The sequence below is a fragment of the Rhinopithecus bieti genome, unplaced genomic scaffold (genome assembly GCF_001698545.2).
Source record: "Rhinopithecus bieti isolate Rb0 unplaced genomic scaffold, ASM169854v2 scaffold_5478, whole genome shotgun sequence".
In the NCBI taxonomy this organism is placed as follows: Eukaryota; Metazoa; Chordata; class Mammalia; order Primates; family Cercopithecidae; genus Rhinopithecus; species Rhinopithecus bieti.
Window position 1 is genome coordinate 1,413,782 of NW_016805008.1, and position 20,163 is coordinate 1,433,944.

At 36.3% G+C, this 20,163-nt stretch overlaps 1 protein-coding gene across 1 annotated transcript in view; it reads right to left on the reverse strand.

Annotated features, from left to right (window-relative positions):
- Positions 1–278: 278 nt before the first annotated feature.
- Positions 279–20,163, reverse strand: part of IFT57 (intraflagellar transport 57) — an 80,893-nt gene continuing 61,008 nt past the window's right edge. Inside the window, exons 7-11 of the mRNA XM_017870860.1 lie at positions 6,521–6,592; positions 5,583–5,714; positions 4,169–4,231; positions 2,101–2,167; positions 279–1,089 (exon numbers count right to left, since the gene is read on the reverse strand). Of these exons, the coding sequence (XP_017726349.1) occupies positions 911–1,089; positions 2,101–2,167; positions 4,169–4,231; positions 5,583–5,714; positions 6,521–6,592 (513 nt within the window). The 3' untranslated portion in view covers positions 279–910. The remainder of the gene's footprint in view (positions 1,090–2,100; positions 2,168–4,168; positions 4,232–5,582; positions 5,715–6,520; positions 6,593–20,163) is intronic.

The window sequence follows — 20,163 nt, forward strand, 5'->3', positions numbered from 1 at the left end:
TCCTGCTTTGCGTTCCCCTGGCCAGTTTTCCCCAGTGCTGTCTGGCACTCTAATGCTGCTTTTTTCACCAATTTAGAAATCCTAGTCTAGAAAGTTGCTCAGGAAGATGCATAAGTAAAGATCATCAGTACTAGAGGCTGATCTTCACGCAACCTGTCGTCGTTCCTTCTTCTACAAAATGGTTCCCTAGTATAGCTGATACCACAGAAAAAATCAGAAATTGAGACATGCATATGCACCTTCTCTTCATTCTAAGACCAGAGTCAAACAAAACTGACTTATCATCATTCATTTATCCTTCTATTTAGTGGCCTTAGATCCTAGAAGATAGATTCCCTATAAAATCATTTTAGCCATGAAATATTCATAAGAAATAAACTTCAAATGTTAATGAGGATACTGAAGTTTTTTTTTAACCTAAAAAAAGTGGCAATTTTAGGTAGCCATAAAGCTGAGGCAAAGGTAGTTTGGGTTCTTGGAAAGAATCCTGCCTACCCATCTTTAGTGGCCTCTGGGCATAAAGCACTTATGACCACTGCAGAGGTGGAACGATGCAAAGGACTGTGTCAGCAGTCCATGTTGTGACAGCAGCAGCATCTACAGAAAACATAGGTCATATACCTTGGCTTACACAAGGAATGCTAAGAAAAATAAGCCACCAGGTGGGAGCTTTAACACAGGTAATGATTAGTAAAAGCTCCTTAGAAAGTGAGAATTTGTAATTACTTTATTAAACATTACATTCAGTGTAAAGGCTTTAACCATCATAATCACCATGATATAATATGTGAGTATGTACATGTAAAAAAAAACCTATTGAACATAAAATTATGTTTTGAAATCTATGCAACATGAAATATAGTCTGATATAAAAAACCCAACTAATCAGAAACATGAAAACCAGTACGTTTTAATAAAAGCCTGTTGCTGGTTCTGGAATAACTGTGGCATGCATGTTCCTAGTCAGGTTGGACTTCTCCTTCAGCTTTGATTGGAGTAGTGTGTGTTCCACAATGCCAATTCTAATGTCCATCTCTACAGTTTCTTGCTTCAGTTTTGTTAAGCTCTGTTTAATCTTCACCAAAGGAGCTGCAGAATGAAAATAACATGAAATGAAAATGTTCATTTGGAGTATCAGTGTATTACAGAATTGTATGACATTTTCCTCACTTTGTCTTAAGTCAAAAATAGGGTTAAAACATAGCCAAAACTTACTGACATTCACACAGTTTTGCTGTGGCATTTTAAGCACCTGAGATTTTTTAGGATGAAAAATGATGTAGTATTTGATGTACTGAGACTAAACTTTCTTCCTTTTCTAGGGGAAGAGCTGCTAAACAGGTGTTTAAGGATGTGTTCAAGATGATTTTATGAGCTAGTATATTTGTCTGTAGGAAAAGGAAATACAAAGGGGGAAAAGGGGAAGAGAGAATTATCTTTGAGATGTAGATAACAGGCCCACTTAAAACATATTGCAAAAAAAAAAAAAAAAAATCCTAAACATTCCCTTTTGCAAGATCATTCGGTATATATCAATAGAACTCTAGAAAATTTTTCTAGGGCATAGAAAAGCCTTCAGCAATCACTACTGGCCCATATCAAAGTAACCCGCTCACAATGGAGGACGATTACCAGAGGATGATTAATTCTTCTCTATTTGACCCCTGCCCAGTCAGTTCTACTGGGGAGGAGGGAAAATAAATTAAGGGTTATCACATCACTGCCTGAGTGTCATTTGGGCATATACTTAGTGCCCTTTTGTACATAAAATAGAAAAAGTGAAGCTCATTTGATGAAAACAGAACACAATATTATTTTTTAAATTGGCATAACAAAGTACATATTTAAATACTTCCCACTCTTTGAATCAACAGCTTGAATTTTTAAAACTTCTAAATTATAGTAAAAAAGCCTACCCTTCTCAGCTGATTTGTAAGACAAACAGTATGCTGATTATCAGACATTTTTGCACAATGAATCTCTCTTCAAACAAGCAACAAATGATTTGTTTTATATATTTATACTATTTTGTTAAGTAGGTTTCTTGAAGAGCTATTTTTCTCTTGCTCAGTTTTTTCCCTAAAATGAGCATGTACTTACCACCATCAGTCATGCTGCTACCCTTTTCTTCCATTTCTTGTTTTACCTTTTCTAATTCTTCCATAACCTTTCATGAAAACAAGTTTTCATAAGCATTACATTTTAATAAACTTTCAAAATTTTTGAATTATGTATTAAGAAAATGTAATTTAGATATTAGCCACACATATAGAAAAATACAGACATTAGGAATATTTTGGACATAATTCAAATAAGATAAAGTATGCAGATATACAAAGCTTTTCAGTTTTTCAGAATGCTCCTAATGATAAACTTCACCAAATGGCCGCCACGTCCGTTTTCTCATGTTGCAATATACTAAACACAATCAAAGTTATTTTAGTCACTAGACACTCAAACCTTGCAATTAGCTCATCGCATATACTTTGAAATTCTCTAACAATTGGTTATTAATTAAAATAGTACAAACATCCTAAAGAGATTTTAGATTTCTAAAGGTTTTCTGGATATCTTTCTTAATATTATAGTTCTATAAGACATTATGTCACTTTTTCCTCTATAGGACACTAAAAAATGTTTACATCGGCCGGGCGCGGTGGCTCACGCCTGTAATCCCAGCACTTTGGGAGGCCGAGACGGGCGGATCACAAGGTCAGGAAATCAAGACCATCCTGGCTAACACGGTGAAACCCCGTCTCTACTAAAAACACAAAAAAGTAGCCGGGCGCGGTGGCGGGTGCCTGTAGTCCCAGCTACTGGGGAGGCTGAGGCAAGAAAATGGCGTGAACCCGGGAGGCGGAGCTTGCAGTGAGCAGAGATCGCGCCACTGCACTCCAGCGTGGGCGACGGAGCGAGACTCTGCCTCAAAAAAAATAAAAAAATAAATGTTAATATCATATGGCTATGTATAAGAATATTCTTATTGGTTTATCCAAATCATGAACTCCAAACTCCAGGAGGCATACTTTGCTGTCACACTTGTTCCTATCTGTACTCCATTTGGCGATTATACTACTATAGCCTCTATTATTAGCAAAATTCCAAACCAGCATTAATATAAGTAGAAAATACCATCTTTAAGAAATTGAAACATTTTACATGATCTACAACTAAGCTATAATTATTGTGACTTAGTAGGCTTTATTTTTATCATACTGGTGAGTAAAACCTTCCCTGGGAATAAAGTGCTCATCCAAGTAAAGCAAATTAATTTTTTCAGGCACTTGAAACGTTACAACTGGGGATAACTATCTACTCCAAAAGAAGTAAATGGTTCCCTGGATTCCTTTCAAGTGTTAATTTACCTAACATAAGTGAATACTTTACTTCTACATACCGTTTTATTTGCTTAGAAGCACCACAGGATTAGAGTCTAAATATTTCTAATGTAATATTTTTAGTGTTTTAAAATAACTTTATTCCTCAAATAATTTCTATAAAAAAGGCTTAATTCTTTCCTGTCACAACAAAGTTTGTTCCAATTATACTGGATTGTAACCAAAGATCATCTTGGATTTTAGTCCCAAATAAACTACTGGCCTTTTCCAAGGTTTTTTCCTCCTTTGGCTCTTCATTGAAAATGGGAATATATATCAGGTCCTGCCTCTCTTGCAAGATCATAAAAATAAATGCAACTATTTATTTTTATTCAAATATCCTAAAGGAGGAGGTTATAAGCCACTCCTAATTGTGGACAGAGAAATACACTCAGGATCACACACAAGTTATCAATAACAGTCACTAAAATAAACCTTATATCTTGCAGACTAACGTTAAAATTTGTTATAGATTCCTTAAGTCAGTGCTTTACCTATTCATCTCCATGTTAATAATAATTATTATGTAAAAATGTTGAGGAAAATTGTAAGTGTGCTAATATTATGAGCAGGTTTTTTGTTGAATTTAACACAGAAACTTCAGGCATCTTGTGGAAACAAGAAATGTATCAATTATTGATTCAGTGATAGGAAAATTAGGGATTTCCTAAAGAAAATGATTTAAAGGCACAGAAAGCAACTGAAATTAGCATTGTTAAACCATCTGTAGGTTCTCAATGGCTGGGGCCCAGCTGACAGGTGAGAAGCAGGGCAAAAGCAGTGGTGTGTACCTCAGAGAGGAGTCTGGTTCTTTCCGTTACTCCTCCGTTTCCCTGCTGGTATCGCTCCTTTGCCTGAAAGGAAAAACATTTTGTTTAATGGCAAATACAAAGCAGCAGAAGATTAAATACGACTGACCTCTTTGTGTTTGCAATTTCTGCATGTCATTTTATGACAACCCCCCCGCCTTGTTTGTGAATACATTTGTGAAAGTGACATTTAACTGTAGCCGTTTTATGTCCCTAATAGGCACCATGTATTTAACTAAAGCACTACAAAATGATGAACTACCTTAACCTTCATAAACTGACTGTGTACCTTGCATGGGCATGGTTCACAGTAAAAACTGTCCTTGGTCATTCCTAAACAGTTTAGGAGAGCGGCTCTTGGTCAATCTAATTTGCATGCTATGCAGAGAAAATCAGTTCTAAAGCAAAAAATCAATCAAAGTAGAGCACGAAGCTCACCAATTAATAAGGATTAACATTCAGTAAGACAGTACAATCAATTGGAGTATGTTAGAAACTAACGATCAATTATATAATATTAATATTAGACAAATACATGGTGGCTTCAGAGTGTTTTATATTATTTTGATAGTTAAAATATTCATAAGTAATTGTGTATATGAGGGAATATATTAAATAAATAATATAATCAAAAAGTATAGATTTCTATTTGGTCTTTGAGAACTTCTGAAAGTATAGAGATATCTCAAATTTATTTCTACTTTTTTCTTTCTCAAATTTGTTTGCTAAAGACAAAAAATATGCCTTCGACTGATGTTTACAAGTGTCCTTACTAGTCTTCTTTAACATCAGAAAACAGGGGGCATAAATCCCAAAGGAAAGCTTTTAGATCCCTACTGCTGGGACAAAGAACTGGTGCTTTCAAAGTCTAGTGATTTTATTTTTTGGTTAAAATTCTAAAACTTTGAAAGAATGAAAAATTTGTCTCATTTTATTAATTAAACTGCTTGTCTCTGAATCCATCTTGCTTTCACATTCCTTATTATGTGGTTGTAAGCCAGAATGGCAAGGACTGTCTTTTTCCTTTGACACATGTAAATGCATACTATTCTTCCTCCTATGCCAATGGTAAATTAACAACAGACTTAGAAACAAAACCAGGTGTCCTGATACTCTGTTCCTGTTTTAAGCTATGTTCCCCCAACAGCATATGCCTTCATTTACTTAAATCAAACGAAGACGTGCATTTAAAGGCTTCTAGGAGAAAACAACTTCTATTACATGTAAAATGGAAATAAGTTCACTTGGCTCTCTTGGCTTCCTAAAGTGGGCAGAAAATTGATGTTTTGCTGTTTATGAAAAGCATTTCATGATTCTCAAATGAACAGTATTGTGTCAAGTTTAGGGTTTAGGGTTGTTAACTTGAATAAATCCCTGGAAATAATTCTTAAATTACCTCACTCAGCTGGGCTTGAGCTGCACGATATTCTTGAACCAAATTCTCAAGCTGATTGTTGATGTACTTTTCTCGGCTGCCGATCTTTTCCAAAGTCCTAGTAATTTCATTATGGAGTTTGTCCAAAAATCCCTAGAAATTCCATGGAATTTGCAGACAGAAGAACTCACAAACATATTTTTTCAAAAATAGTTAAAAATGGGTTAAATCTCAATCCATTCTACAAATAATCAACTACATGTGCAAAAGAAGACACCTTGAAATTTTCAATAGCATAAAATGTCTGTGATGAGAAATATTTTAATCACACTTAGAAGAATTTTAGAATAAAAATGCACCTGGCAGTGTTAGTCAATTCATTTGTCATTATACATGCTATAAAATTTATGTGACTATAATTAGCATTATATAACATTCACAATCAAAGTAGGTAAGGGAATAACATGAGTTTCCTATAGCACAATTCAAAGGTGACTGAAATATTCCAATTGGAAATAGATCCCTAAGCCTATAGCTCTAGCCTGGGACACATAACTTCTCAGTCTAGCTTTGCTTCTTTGTGACATTCTCCAAAGTCCCTATTTCTGGCAGGGCAACAAGCCTGCGGAGGCTGTAAGTTCTAGACATTTCTGGCCTGGTGTTCTCTCCTCCCTTAAGATTCAGAGAGGAAAGAATGATGAAATGTTTCTAATATATGTATTACCTATATATTATACATATATATCTTATATATATACATATATAGCTTTTACTAACATGTAAGTTAGCTTTCTTCAGTTGGCTTAAATGTAAGGTCAGTTGAAATGTAATATGGTACATTCAATTAGTAAGCTCCTTAAAGACAAAAATTGTGTCTTTTTCTTCTTTCATGTTCTCTTATAACAGGTGTTCCACAGATGAGTAAATGTACATTGATTCACCTAAAGTAATTCATATACCTTGGTCTCCTTTAGAGCAGACTCAATTCCACTTTTGTGCTGGTGCATTTGGTCAACATGGATTCTCCAATCCTACAGGCATAGAGCACATAGAAATAATGTAAAAAATACTACATTTCCTTCTTTCCCCTACTTCTTGTGAAGTTGTAACCTTTAATTACTTTGGTTCCTGCCCTATTTCAGGTGGGAGAGTCCTATTTATAGCTTCCAATCAGATTATAAAGAAATATGTGTAGAGCACTTTAGGATAAAAGGCTCTAAATAAATGTAAATTATTTTACATGTTCACAGAGTGATGTCTGACAATTTAAATACAAATTATTCCTGCAATGCTGGTGGTTAATATTTATGACTACCCATCAAAACGAAAAAAAAAAAATTCTAATTACTAGAAAAGAACGATTTGTTTAAGCAGTTACAATTCCGTTTGCCAAAAGCAATTCTGAACTCAAATATCATATATCAAAGATTAGTTTGTCCCTTGGAAATGAAAATGGGGCCCTCATCTTCAAGAAGCCTTTTGAGTCTCTTTCTTAATAAAGGAAGTTTATAATAATTATTGGAGTTCATGTATTTTAAAATATCATCTATTACTATTAGACTGATCTGAATTAGTGTGCAAATCTGAAATCTACATCAACATTTTAATTTCCTACAAAACATATTAAAAATATTTCAGTTTACTACAAAGTAATAATTTTTTATTTTATTTTATTTTACTTTAAGTTCTGGGATACATGTGCTGAATGTGCACGTTTGTTACATAGCTATGCATGTGCCATGGTGGTTTGCTGCACCCATCAACCTGTCATCTAGGTTTTAAGCCCTGCATGCATTAGGTATTTGTCCTACTGCTCTCACTCCCCATCCCCCATCCCCCAACAGGCCTCGTGTGTGATGTTCCCCTCCCTGTGTCCATGTGTTCTCACTGTTCAACTCTCACTTATGAGTGAGAACATGTGGTGTTTGGCTTTCTGTTCCTGTGTTAGTTTGCTGAGAATGATGGTTCCCAGCTTCATCCATGTCCCTGCAAAGGACAGGAACTCATTCTTTTTTATGGCTGCATGGTATTCCACAGTGTATATTTTCTTTATCCAGCCTATCATTGATGCAGATTTGGGTTAGTTCCAAGTCTTTGCTATTGTAAATAGTGTTGCAATAAACATATATGTGCATGTGTCTTTATAGTAAAATGACTTATAATCCTTTGGGTATATACCCAGTAATGGGACTGCTGGGTCAAATGGTATTTCTGGTTCTAGATCCTTGAGGAATTGCCACACTGTCTTCCACAATGGTTGAACTAATTTACACTCCCACACTCCCACCAACAGTGTAAAAGTGTTCCTACTCTCCACATCCTCTCTAGCATCTGTTGTTTCCAGACTTTTTGATCACTACTCTAACTGGCATGAGATGGTATCTCATTGTGGTTTTGATTTGCATTGCTCTAATGAACAGTGGTGATGAGCTTTTTTTCATGTTTTTTGGCCACATACATGTCTTCTTTTGAGAAGTGTCGGTTCATATCCTTTGCCCACTTTTTGATTTTTTTTTTTTCTTGAAATTTGTCTAAGCTCCTTGTAGATTCTGGATACTAGACTTTTGTCAGATGGATAGATTGCAAAAATTTTCTCCCATTCTCTAGGCTGCCTATTCACTTGGATGACAGTTTCTTTTGCTATGCAGAAGCTCTTTAGTTTAATTAGAGGCTATTTGTCAATTTTGGCTTTTGTTAACATTGCTTTTGGTGTTTTAGTCATGAAGTCTTTGCCCATGCCTATGTCCTGAATGGTATTGCCTAGGTTTTCTTCTTGGGTTTCTGTGGTTTTAGGTTTTACATTTAAGTCTTTAGACCATCTTGAGCTAATTTTTGTATAAGGTGTAAGGAAGGGGTACAGTTTCTGTTTTCTGTATATGGGTAGCCAGTTTTATCCCTGATCAATATCAATGTGAAAATCCTCAATAAAATACTGGCAAACCGAATCCAGCAGCACATCAAAAAGCTTATCCACCATGATCAAGTCGGTTTCAGTCCCAGGATGCAAGGCTGGTTCAACATACACAAATCAATAAATGTAATCCATCATATAAACAGAACCAATGACAAAAACCACATGATTATCTCAATAGATGCAGAAAAGGCCTTTGATAAAATTCAACTCTTTCATGCTAAAAACTCTCAATAAACTCGGTATTGATGGAACATATCTCAAAATAATAAGAGCTATTTATGACAAACTCATTGCCAATATCATACTGAATGGGCAAAAGCTGGAAGCATTCCCTTTGAAAACCGGCAAAAGACAAGGATGCCCTCTCTCCCCACTCCTATTCAACATAGTATTGGAAGTTCTAGCCCAAGCAATCAGGCAACAGAAAGAAATAAAGGGTATTCAAATAGGAACTGAAGAAGTTAAATTGTCTCTGTTTGCAGATAACATGATTGTATATTTAGAAAACCCTTATGTCTCAGTCCCAAAACTCCTTAAGCTAATAAGCAATTTCAGCAAAGCCTCAGGATACAAAATCAATGTGCAAAACTCACAAGCATTCCTATATGCCAATAATAGACAAGTAGAGAGCCAAATCATGAGTGAACTTCTATTCACAAGTGCTACAAATAAAATAAAATATCTAGGAATCCAACTTACAAGGGATGTGGAGGACCTCTTCAAGGAGAACTAAAAACCACTGCTCAAGGAAATAAGAAAGGACACAAACAAATGGAAAAACATTCCATGCTCATGGACAGGACGAGTCAATATCATGAAAACGGACACACTGCCCAAAGTAATTTATAGATTCAAAGCTATTCCCATCAAACTACCATTGACTTTCTTCCCAGATTAGAAAAAACTACTTTAAATTTCATATGAAGCCAAAACAAAACAAAAAAATCCATACAGCCAAAAAAATCCTAAGCAAAAACAACAAAGCTGGAGGCATCACGCTATTTGACTTCACACTACACAAGGCTACAGTAACCAAAACAGCATGGCACTGGTACCAAAACAGATATATATATACCAATGTAACAGAATAGAGACCTCAGAAATAACACCACACATCTATGACCATCTGATCTTCAACAAACCTGACAAAAACAAACAATGGGAAAAGGATTCCCTATTTAATACAAAGTAATAATTTTAAAAGAGAAATTGAGAAATACCCATTGTAAAAGAAAAATATAGTAAGTTAGAGTAAGTGATGCAACTAGGCTATTTCTTCATCGCACATACATGTTTGCATACCCTGATGCTCCACTTTGCTATCTACACTATTTTGTGAGTAAAAGGATATTTTGTGAATAGTCCCATTCTACCTATGACTTGACTTTGAAATGGCCTAGTGACTGCAGGGTAAAAAACTACTTGGGTACTTCAAATGTACCAATTATAAAATTACAATATATTAAAGCTGCAAAGAACCTCAAAAAGCATCCAGTCTCAATCTTGTCATTTCACAGATAAGCAAACAGAGGCCTGGTGACAGCAAGGGGAACACCCAAGGCCACATAGCTATTGTTGCACCTGCATAGAAGCCAAATGTAGTCATTTTCACACAACACATACTGCCAGTTTGACGTAAAAAAAAAGGGGCAACTGCTACCTGATAGTGAAGGTGCTAGAGTAGAAAACAAAAATCAGCACTTTCCTTTATCCTTAAACATTTTTCTGTTTCATGAGCAAAAGTATCTCAGAATTAGAGAGCTGAAAAGAACCTTAAAGATCTATTCCTCTACTTAACAATCATCTAGTGTAACATTTTCATTTTATAGTTGAGGTGACTATTCACCACCCGTGACTATGACTACACAGAGTCGGCAACAGAACAAGGCCCCTCCAAGTCAGCTAATCAGCACTGGAATAGAGAGAAGGGACAACTGGCTGGCCTTCTGCACCTGGACCAAAAATGGCTAAGCCTCAAAATGGAAACCTACTGAAGCCCAAGTTAGCATCTTTATGAAAGCAAGTGAACCTAACATGCATCATTATATTATCATTAATTTTTTTGAAAAAGAACTCATTCTGCCTGGTTCCAAAAAGAATTTCAGAGGCCTTAATAAACACCAAGCTCAAGTATTTACATTGCTTCCCTCTTCCTAACAGTCTCTGTTTCTCTTTGCCTGTTTCTCTCCATATATATTTAGAAAAATGCATACATACATACATATACAAATACATATTTTTATATATAGCTTTATTATAATGGATATGTTAAAATAGTTTGTGTTCTGCCATTTCTACCCAGCATTATTTATAAATATATTTTTGCATGTATTGACATTTAAAACATTTTGAGAGAAGCAACCATGCCTGACTCATCTAGGTGTAACTATGACAGTGTACACTGATGTAAAACTCCATGGAGGGTTTGGTATTTCTGTGGAACCTTGAAGGATGAGTAGCTTTTCAACAGGCTGTAAAGATGTGGGGAGGAAGCAAGTTCTTGGCTGAGGGAGTAACATGAACAAGGAAAATACATGGCGACCAAGCAGCCTAAGGCTGGCTAGCATGAAAAACACAAAGTTCTTGGGGTGGACTCGGGAGGATGGATCACAAGAAAATAAAGCTGGAGAGGGAGGTTCAATTAGATCAAGGGCTTTTCTTACAACAACTAAAGAGTACAGATTTTATTACGTAGATAATGGGGACCTATCAGATATTTTTGGTTTCAGTTTTAAAGATAAGTGTGTTTTGAGAAAGTAACAGCGTAAAGGACTCATTAGAAAAGCAAGAGACTGAAGGCAGGTAGGGACCCAGTTAGGAGGCTAATAGTTCACATGACATAGATTAGCCAGGTCTGAATTACAGCAGTGCTTGTGAGAATAGAAAGGAAGGGATGCATTCAAGGGACATTGTAGAGGCAGAAAGAGCAAAACTTGAAGACTGACTAAAGGGAAGTACGCACATGGGGTGACTGAAGTGAAGGTGGAATAGTAGAGAGAATGTGTCTTTAAGGTTTCCAGCCTGAGGAACTGCGGGGATATTAATACTACAGTGTGACAAGAACAGCATAGATTTTAGGGAAGTCAAAAATACCAGCAATTTGTGTTTGCACTTAAGTTTGATAAGCTACTGGGACATTCATGTATTTATAAAGCCCATTAAAGTGTTGATGGGCCAGCAATGATTTGTAATTACCTGCGAGGCAAATCTGAATATTTGTTTTATTAAAACCTTCTACATGGACACATTCCTGATATAAAGTTAAAAAAAGTAAAAAAGTATTCTTACCCTAATTTTAGAAATTGTTCTCACAGAAATAATTGGGAATACACAAAGATTAATGTACAAGTTCTTGATAAAAGTAAAACAGCAGAAAACTAAATATCTAACAGCAGAGGACAGTTTAAACTCATTTTGTAATATTCATTCCACTACTAAAAATAATGCAATATGATACTGTTTCTATAAATCTGGAAACCAAGTAAAACTCAGTGATACTCTGTTTGGAGATACAAACATATGCGCACACACACACAAAAAAGACACTGTACACAAACTTGAGGATAGTGATTATGGAGGGTGGGAAGAAGCAGCAGCAGAGGAGCACACAGCTAACTTCAAGTGGTAATGGTCTAGTTCTCAAGTTGGGGGTGGGTTTATTTTTGGGCTTCATAATTAAAATTGCTTCTCAACTTAAGATGGGGTACAACCTGATACACCCATCATAAACTAAAAATATCCAGTCAAAACTGCATGTAATACACCTAACTTTCCGAACATCATAGCTTAGTCTAGCTTACCTTCAATGTACTTGAAAGGCTTACATTAGCCTCAGTTGGGCAAAACCATCTAACACAAACCCTACTTTATAATAAAATAGTGAATATCTCACGTAATTTATTAAATATTGTACAGAAATTGAAAACCAGAATGGAGTTCTGGGTGCTCAAAGTATAGTTTCTACTGAATGAATATCACTTTTGCACCACTGTAAAGTCGAAAAATTGTTAAGTTGAACCATGGTAAGTCAGGGACTGTGTGTGTGTGTATGTGTGTGTGTATATACACACACATACATATATATTATATACAGTAATACTAAACATCAAAATGTTAAATTCATGTTCTCAAAAAATATTTAATGAACAGCAAATATGCATACTAATAACATACATTAAAGTGGAAAATACAGTCTCAAAAAGGGTATTTTCATTAGGTGTCCAATTTAGTAAAAATTAGTATTTGCGTATATTTGAATGTGTGTGTGTGTGTTAAGACAGGGATTTGAATATGGGTACTTTTAAATTTCTTCTTTACTATTCCAGAATTTCCTAAATTTCCTACAGGGAAATTTTATTACTTTTATAATCAGGAAAAAAAAGACAAAAACCTTCTAGATGCCCAAGAAGTTCTTGAAAGGGGTTTAATATAGTTATAGTGGAAATAAATATAAATGATTATAACCATGGCATTTTAAAACATGAATATAAAAGGCAAAATATATATCTTTTGAAAACTATTAATACAACTAAGATAGTCAAAAGCTTTACAAAGGTTTGTGTCAAAATGAAGAAGAAGAAATGGGATTTAATGATATGTAAGGACTTGAAATCTATCTGGATCCCTGAAATAAATAACATTAAAAGGAACTGTTCAACGATAAGAGTAATTCTTACATTAGCAGAGAATCCATTAGATTACAATGCACTTTTATATGACTTCCTTTATTTGAGACTCACAAAGGTTTGGAGACATTAAGTAGATATTGTCATCTCTTCTTATACTTCTACCTTCCCTTTAAGAGGGTTATGAGATTTGCTGGCTGGTTGTGGGACGAGTACACTTTCTTGCTTCATTGATGCTGATCTTGACTATGTGGTTCTCTTTAGTCAGTGGAATGATGGTGGACATGGTCTATGCCAGGATTGTGCAGAAGCTGTCAGAAGCATCCATTTCCCTGCTCTCTTGCCGTTTCAGACATGATAATAATAAGCATGCCACACATAGGGACTATCCTTTCAGCCTGGGTCTGAGAGTAAGAAACATAGAACCCAGCCGGCGCAGAGCTGCAGCCGAAGCAGGTATCAGCAGATATGTATTGTACGTGAAAATAAATGTATTATTGTAAGCCACTGTGATTTGGGGGTTGTTATGCAGAAAAATTAACTACATATATGTATCTTATAGTGAGAAAAACTAAGAATCAGATAGGCTAATTGACTTTGGCAAAGTTTTATGTCCGAAAAATAGAGTGTGATCTCAAAACAGTGTGTTTTCCACATACTACATCATGCTTTTTTGGGAGATAAAATAAACTACCAAAGAATTTATAAGGTAAACCAATAATTCTTTTTGCTATTTATCAAGTTCTTGCTGGGGTCTACTGGTCACCTATTCTAAAGTGCTCTAACGTGTTCATTTGGCATCATTTCTCCTCTCTATTGAAGATGAATATTTCACTCAATTTTGCATATTTTCTCTCTCAATGGAATTGAGAACACTAATACTATAGTACGTCATTTCTTTAGAATTTCTATTTTTCAAAATCCTCTCATATGAAATCACATGTATAATGCTATCACTTATCAGGTAAATAGCAAAGGTATCAACGTAACCATAGAGCCCCTTCCCACTCCAAATTCTTTAGCACTAAATTATAACATTATCTATCTCCCTTCTTCAGAAACTGAAAAACTGTGATGAAGTATCTGGAGATGGTGATTCATAGTACTCCATAAAATCAAAAAGTATGAGATCTAGTTGCAGCTGTTAAGGTGACTTGCAAGACTATAAGGATCTCTGGGTTTTACTTCAACACAATGACACCTGAAAGATTTCTTTTGCATATGCAGAGACATTTTCTTTGTCTAGATTTCCAACTCAATGCTTAAAGCTTCTCTCTGACACTGCAGGAGAAAGAGAAACTAAATCATGAGCTACAGCTAGAGATGGTAAATGGAACTTACATCTGTGTATAGGTTTCATTAATTTACAACTTGTAAAATACCAAACCTTCTTTTTTTTCAAAAAAAGTATGACTCTATGAGTGGAGAGGCATAGTGCTAAAGAATTATTGATAGAAAAAAGCCAAGGAAGTCACCTTCCCGTGTGCTGGGATGCTTTTTCCTATGCTCAGAAAAAATCCACGCCAGACCACAACTGACCATAGCAGTTCATGGAGGTCTATTCGCACTTTTTGCTTCTCTCTGCAAAAAAGCAAGAGCAGAGCTCCAAGGCTCTGATGTGTGTTGAATCATTTCCCATCACAAAAACGTTACTTATATTCTGACATTGACTCTACCCTTCCCTATTCTCACTGCCCACAATTATAAAGGTAATTACGATTCCATTATAATTACCGGTGAAACCTTAATTCAATGTTCTGTTTTGCACTTTTAGTGAATATAAAACTATTTACAAGGGGGATTATAGGCTCCATTTAAGACATCTAACTGCATTTTTCTCAGGCCATTGTTTCAACAAAGAATTCACTTTCTCTAGAGATTTTCAAGATCACTCTAATGTATGGGAAAGAAATCCTATACCTCCATTTCACAGATCGGGTAACAAATTGAGGTTGTGTGATGTTTTAACACCACCAATCACAAAATGAATAAGAAACCAAGTATCCTTTCTCTCTCTTATAGGTTTTCTATTATATCAAGCAGTCTTATAGGTTTTCTATTATATCAAGCAGTCTCCTTCATTTCCTTTCTTTCTTTTTTTTTTTTTTTTTTTTTTGGAGACGGAGTCTCGCTCTGCTCGCCCAGGCTGGAGTGCAGGTGGCCGGATCTCAGCTCACTGCAAGCCTCCGCCTCCCGGGTTTAACGCCATTCTCCTGCCCTCAGCCTCCCGAGTACTGGGACTACAGCCCCCCGCCACCTCGCCCGGCTAGCTTTTGTATTATTTTTTAGTAGAGACTGGGTTTCACCGTGTTAGCCAGGGAATGGTCCGATCTCCTGACCTCGTGATCCGCCGTCTCGGCCTCGCCAAAGTGCTGGGATTACAGGCTTGAGCCACCGCGCCCGGCCATTTGTTACCCAATTTCAATAAGAAGCACAGGAAGTTCTTATAACTCTCAATTCAAAGTCTGCACATTAAATGAATGTTTATTATCCTGGTTATTTGGCTAAAGCATGAACACTAGGGACGCTTGCTGCTTCTAATCTTCTGCAGACAGACAATCCAGATAAAATAACCTTGCTAGAATCATCACTAAAACAAGGATAAGTAAGTCTCAAAGAAGGATTTATAGGACTCTCCTGCTAACAAAATGCATAAAGCTTCAGTACAGTTTCTTTTGTGGTATCTACTTTAGTTACTTAGAAATTTTTAATCTCTCCTTCCTTGGGTATGGAGTAGTACCTCAACAGTCACATCCCTCCAGGGATCTTTTTAAATCTAATAATGATACTTATAATGTTAACATTCATGGAATGCTTAGTATGTGTCAGGCACTATGCTAAGCACTACTGGTACATCAACACATATAATTCTCTTAAAAAGTCTACTAAGATGAGGAAATTGAGACTTAGCTATTTTTAAGTAGACTGTAAACTCACACAGGTCAATCCATTGGTAGAGCCCAAAGTTGCAATGACCACTATATCATAACATAATTTTCCTTGATAAAATGCAGTAAAGTATACCTAAAAATTTTAAGTGGATAATGGTTAGGGGAGACTTCAGTTTGCTTGTAATATCTGAATTCTTACAAGAAGGTTATTCATATATTAATAGTGCAATAAAAATGAATTGAAAACATTCTTAGGATAAACATATGTAATTATCAGTGTTATCAGAAAAAATATCCAGCCCCCAGATGGCTTCATTATCTTCCCAAACATTTAATAATGAACAACCTTATACAAACTCTATTATACAACAGAAAAACACGGAGAGCAATTGCCAACATGTTTTATGAGACCTGCATAACATTATACCCAAACCTGACAAAGATCCCTAAAAACAAACAAAAATTACAGATCAATACCTTTTGTAATTACAGACATAAAAGTCTTAAAATATTAGCAAATCAAGCCCAGTGATATGTAATAAGGATAATATATCATAATCAAGTTGCATTTATTCCAAAATGCAAGGTTAGTTTAACACCAAAAAAAATCAATCAATATAATTCAACACAAAGCGGGGGGCGGGGGTGGAGAGGAGACAAATTGTATGAATCATTTCAATCGATGAAGAAAAAAACTATTTGAAACAAAATTTAATGTCTTTTCATGACAAAACCTCTTGGCAAACAAGGAACAAAAGGGAACTTCCCTAATTTACTACAGGATATTTCTACAAGACATAAAGATAATATCATGCTTCATGGTGAAACTGAAATACTGAAAGCATTCTCCCTGATAACACCACTTAGAGCCAAAATAAGACTACAGTTCCTAACCAGTATAGCAGGCAAGATAAAGTAAAAAGACAAAAGGCTCACAAAGAAAGGCGACTGATGTTATTTGCGAATGACATAATTATAAATCAGAAAAGGCAAAATAATTTACAGGCCTACTGTTTAAAGTTAATTTAGCAAGTCACACACACACACACACAAACACACACACACAGCTGGATACAGATATACATAAAAAATTGTATTTCTATATACCAGCAACAAATTAACATAAAATATATTTAAAAGATACCATTTTCAATAGTATCAAATAACAACAAATAGACTAAAGTGATAAGATACAGAGTCCAGATACAGACCCACACATACACGCTCACTTGATTTATGACAAAGCAGTGTACTGGTGAAAGAATAACCTCTTCAGTAAACTGTCTGGGTCAGTTGCATATACATATGAAAACCAAGTAAGTCTTGAGTTCCACCTCACAACCATACACAAGAATCAAACTTAGATGGACTACAAATCTTCTGAAAGGTAAAACAGTAAAGCTTAAAAAAGAAAACAGTACGAGAATATCTTCATAATATTGGGGTTAGCAAAGATTTCTTAAAACATAAGTATTAGCCATACTTACTCCCTCCAAAAAAATCATTTTGGGTATATTAACATTAAGTCACTGTTTATCATAAGACACAAAGGAAAAGGAGAGCTACAGTAGATATTTGCAGTACACGTATCTGACAAGGGATTCATATCCTGAACATATAAAGAACTTCTATAAATCAAAAGGAAAAGGAGATGGCCCAATGGCTAAACACAAAAGAAGACATCCAAAAGCTAAATAAGCATACGAAAAAGTGGCTCAACCTCATAAGTCAACCAGGAAATGCAAATTAAAATGACAATGAGATATCATAACATACCTACCACGATGATTAAACTAAAAAAGACTAAAACACTACTGAATGTTGACAAAGATGTGAAGCAACTGGAAGTTCATACAGTGCTGGCAGGAATATAATTTTTTTAACCACTTTCAAAATTTATTTGGCAGAGTCTACTACAGCTGATCACATACCTACACCATGACCTAGCAATTCCACTCCTAGCAGAAATTCCAGTAGAAATGTACATAATGCTGCTATGAAAATTCTTCTATAGAACAATTTTCATAGCAGCATTATGTATAATAGTCCCAAACTGGAAATAACTCACAGATACTCAGATGCAGGAAGGACGAGACCTTGAGTTATGCAAATCTGCCACTGAAAGAGTGGAGAGCTAGAGGCTGTCTGCTGACCATACTTTCTGTGGCTGGGCAGCAAGGCCCTGGGGGATCTGGATAACAAATCCCTATTTCAACCTCAGGGAGAGACTTAGTTATTAAATTTTTTAATTTTAGTTGCAGTGGTAGAAAGGTAGGGCCAAGCGGGAGTTATATTCCAAAAGTGACAAGTCTTGAGATTTCCTATGACATGTCTAAAAACTCATCTAGGGTCAACAATTCTTTGCAAATCTGAATGGCAGAAAATCTGATTAAGTAAAAGGGGCAAAGAAAATACTGTGATAGAAGGAGGTACACATATCTAAGTTTACTTTAGGAAATACCTCTCAGACAAAAATCTATAAATTATCATGCTTTCTGCAAGGATATGAGCAGCATATTTCTTCCATCCACAGAAAAATCCTCCCTTCCCTAAGAAAAGAACATTATCTGTATTCTCTTTTTGCCACTTGGCACAAGCAGATTTGCAATCTCTTCTTGTTCTCATTCTCAGAGTTATCCGTTTCATTACTGCACTCATTTGTGTATTTATTTGTGTATGTGAGTGTATGTGTGAGAGAAAGAGAAAAAAAGAGAGCGAGACTGTCTATTCAATTAAATAACTTTTAAAAAGTGAGACTGAATAACTTTTCTAATGAAAAATGCCCATTAGGTTACAGGATAATTATAGAATGTGGTTTTCCTGAATTTTTAAATCTGACATTTTCTTCCATTGTCAGCAGCTTAAAGTCTTCTATGGTACACTCTTGTGGTGTAAAAGCGTAATTTTATTTTTACGTGTTAAAGAACTACACATATGACTTAAAAAGAGTTAAGTAGCTATGTGTGGTATATATTGTGCTAATAAGGGAGGAGACCACCCCTCATATTGTCTTATGCCCAATTTCTGCCTCCAAGGGAAGAAGTAAAAACTAAAAGGCAGAAATGAAATCCACAGGTAGACAGCCCGGCGCCGCATCCTGGGCCTGGTAGTTAAAGATCGACCCCTGACCTAACTGGTTCTGTTATCTATAGATTACAGCCATTGTATAGGAATACACTGAAAATCCCTATCTTGTTTTGTTCCGATCCAATTACCAGTGCCTGCAGCCCCCAGTCACGTACCCCCTGCTTGCTCAATCACGACCCTCTCACACGCACCCCCTTAGAGTTGTGAGCCCTTAAAAGGGACAGGAATTGCTCACTCAGGGAGCTCAGCTCTTGAGACTGAAGTCTTGCCGATGTCCCTGGCCGAATAAACCCCTTCCTTCTGTAACTCGGTGTCTGAGTTTTGTCTGCCGATCGTCCTGCTACATTTCTTGGTTCCCTGACCAGGAAGCGAGGTGAATGGTGGATGGAGGAGGCATCTCCTTAGGTGGCTTGAGCCTGCCCTGTGGAACATCTCTGTGGGGTACTCCAACCAGCCCAAGCGACACGGATCCTGAGAGCGCTCCTGGGTAGGCGTTTGCCCTGGTGGGGTGCCTCGCCAGAGCAGTGTGTGGCAGGCCCCCGTGGAGGATCAACGCAGTGGCTGAACACTGGGAAGGAACGGGCACTTGGAGTCTGGACATCTAAAACTTGGTAAAACTAGTCTTCGAAACTTGCCCACTCTGTTTGAGTGGAAGCATGGCCTGATCACCCACGGTGTGCCTTTATCGGCACTTTGGTTTTGGTTTTGATTTGTTTTGAATTACTTGACAGGATCGGTCTTGGGAACTTGCCCACTCCATTTGAGTGGAGGCGTGGCCTGATCACCCACAGCATGCCTTTATTGGCACTTTGGTTTTGGTTTTGATTTGGTTTGAATTGCTTGAGGACTGGTCTTGGGAACTTGCCCACTCCATTTGAGTGGAAGCGTGGCCTGATCACCCATGGTGTGCCTGTACTGGCACTTTGGTTTTTGTTTTTGACTTGACTTGGATTGCTTGATACTTTGGTTTTGGTTTTGACCTGGCTTGGATTTCGGATACTCTGATGTTGGTTTTGATTTCGGTTTGGTGTAAACTACAAAAGTGTGTGCGCGCCCTTTTTACTCATTGTTTTGTGGTGTGCATG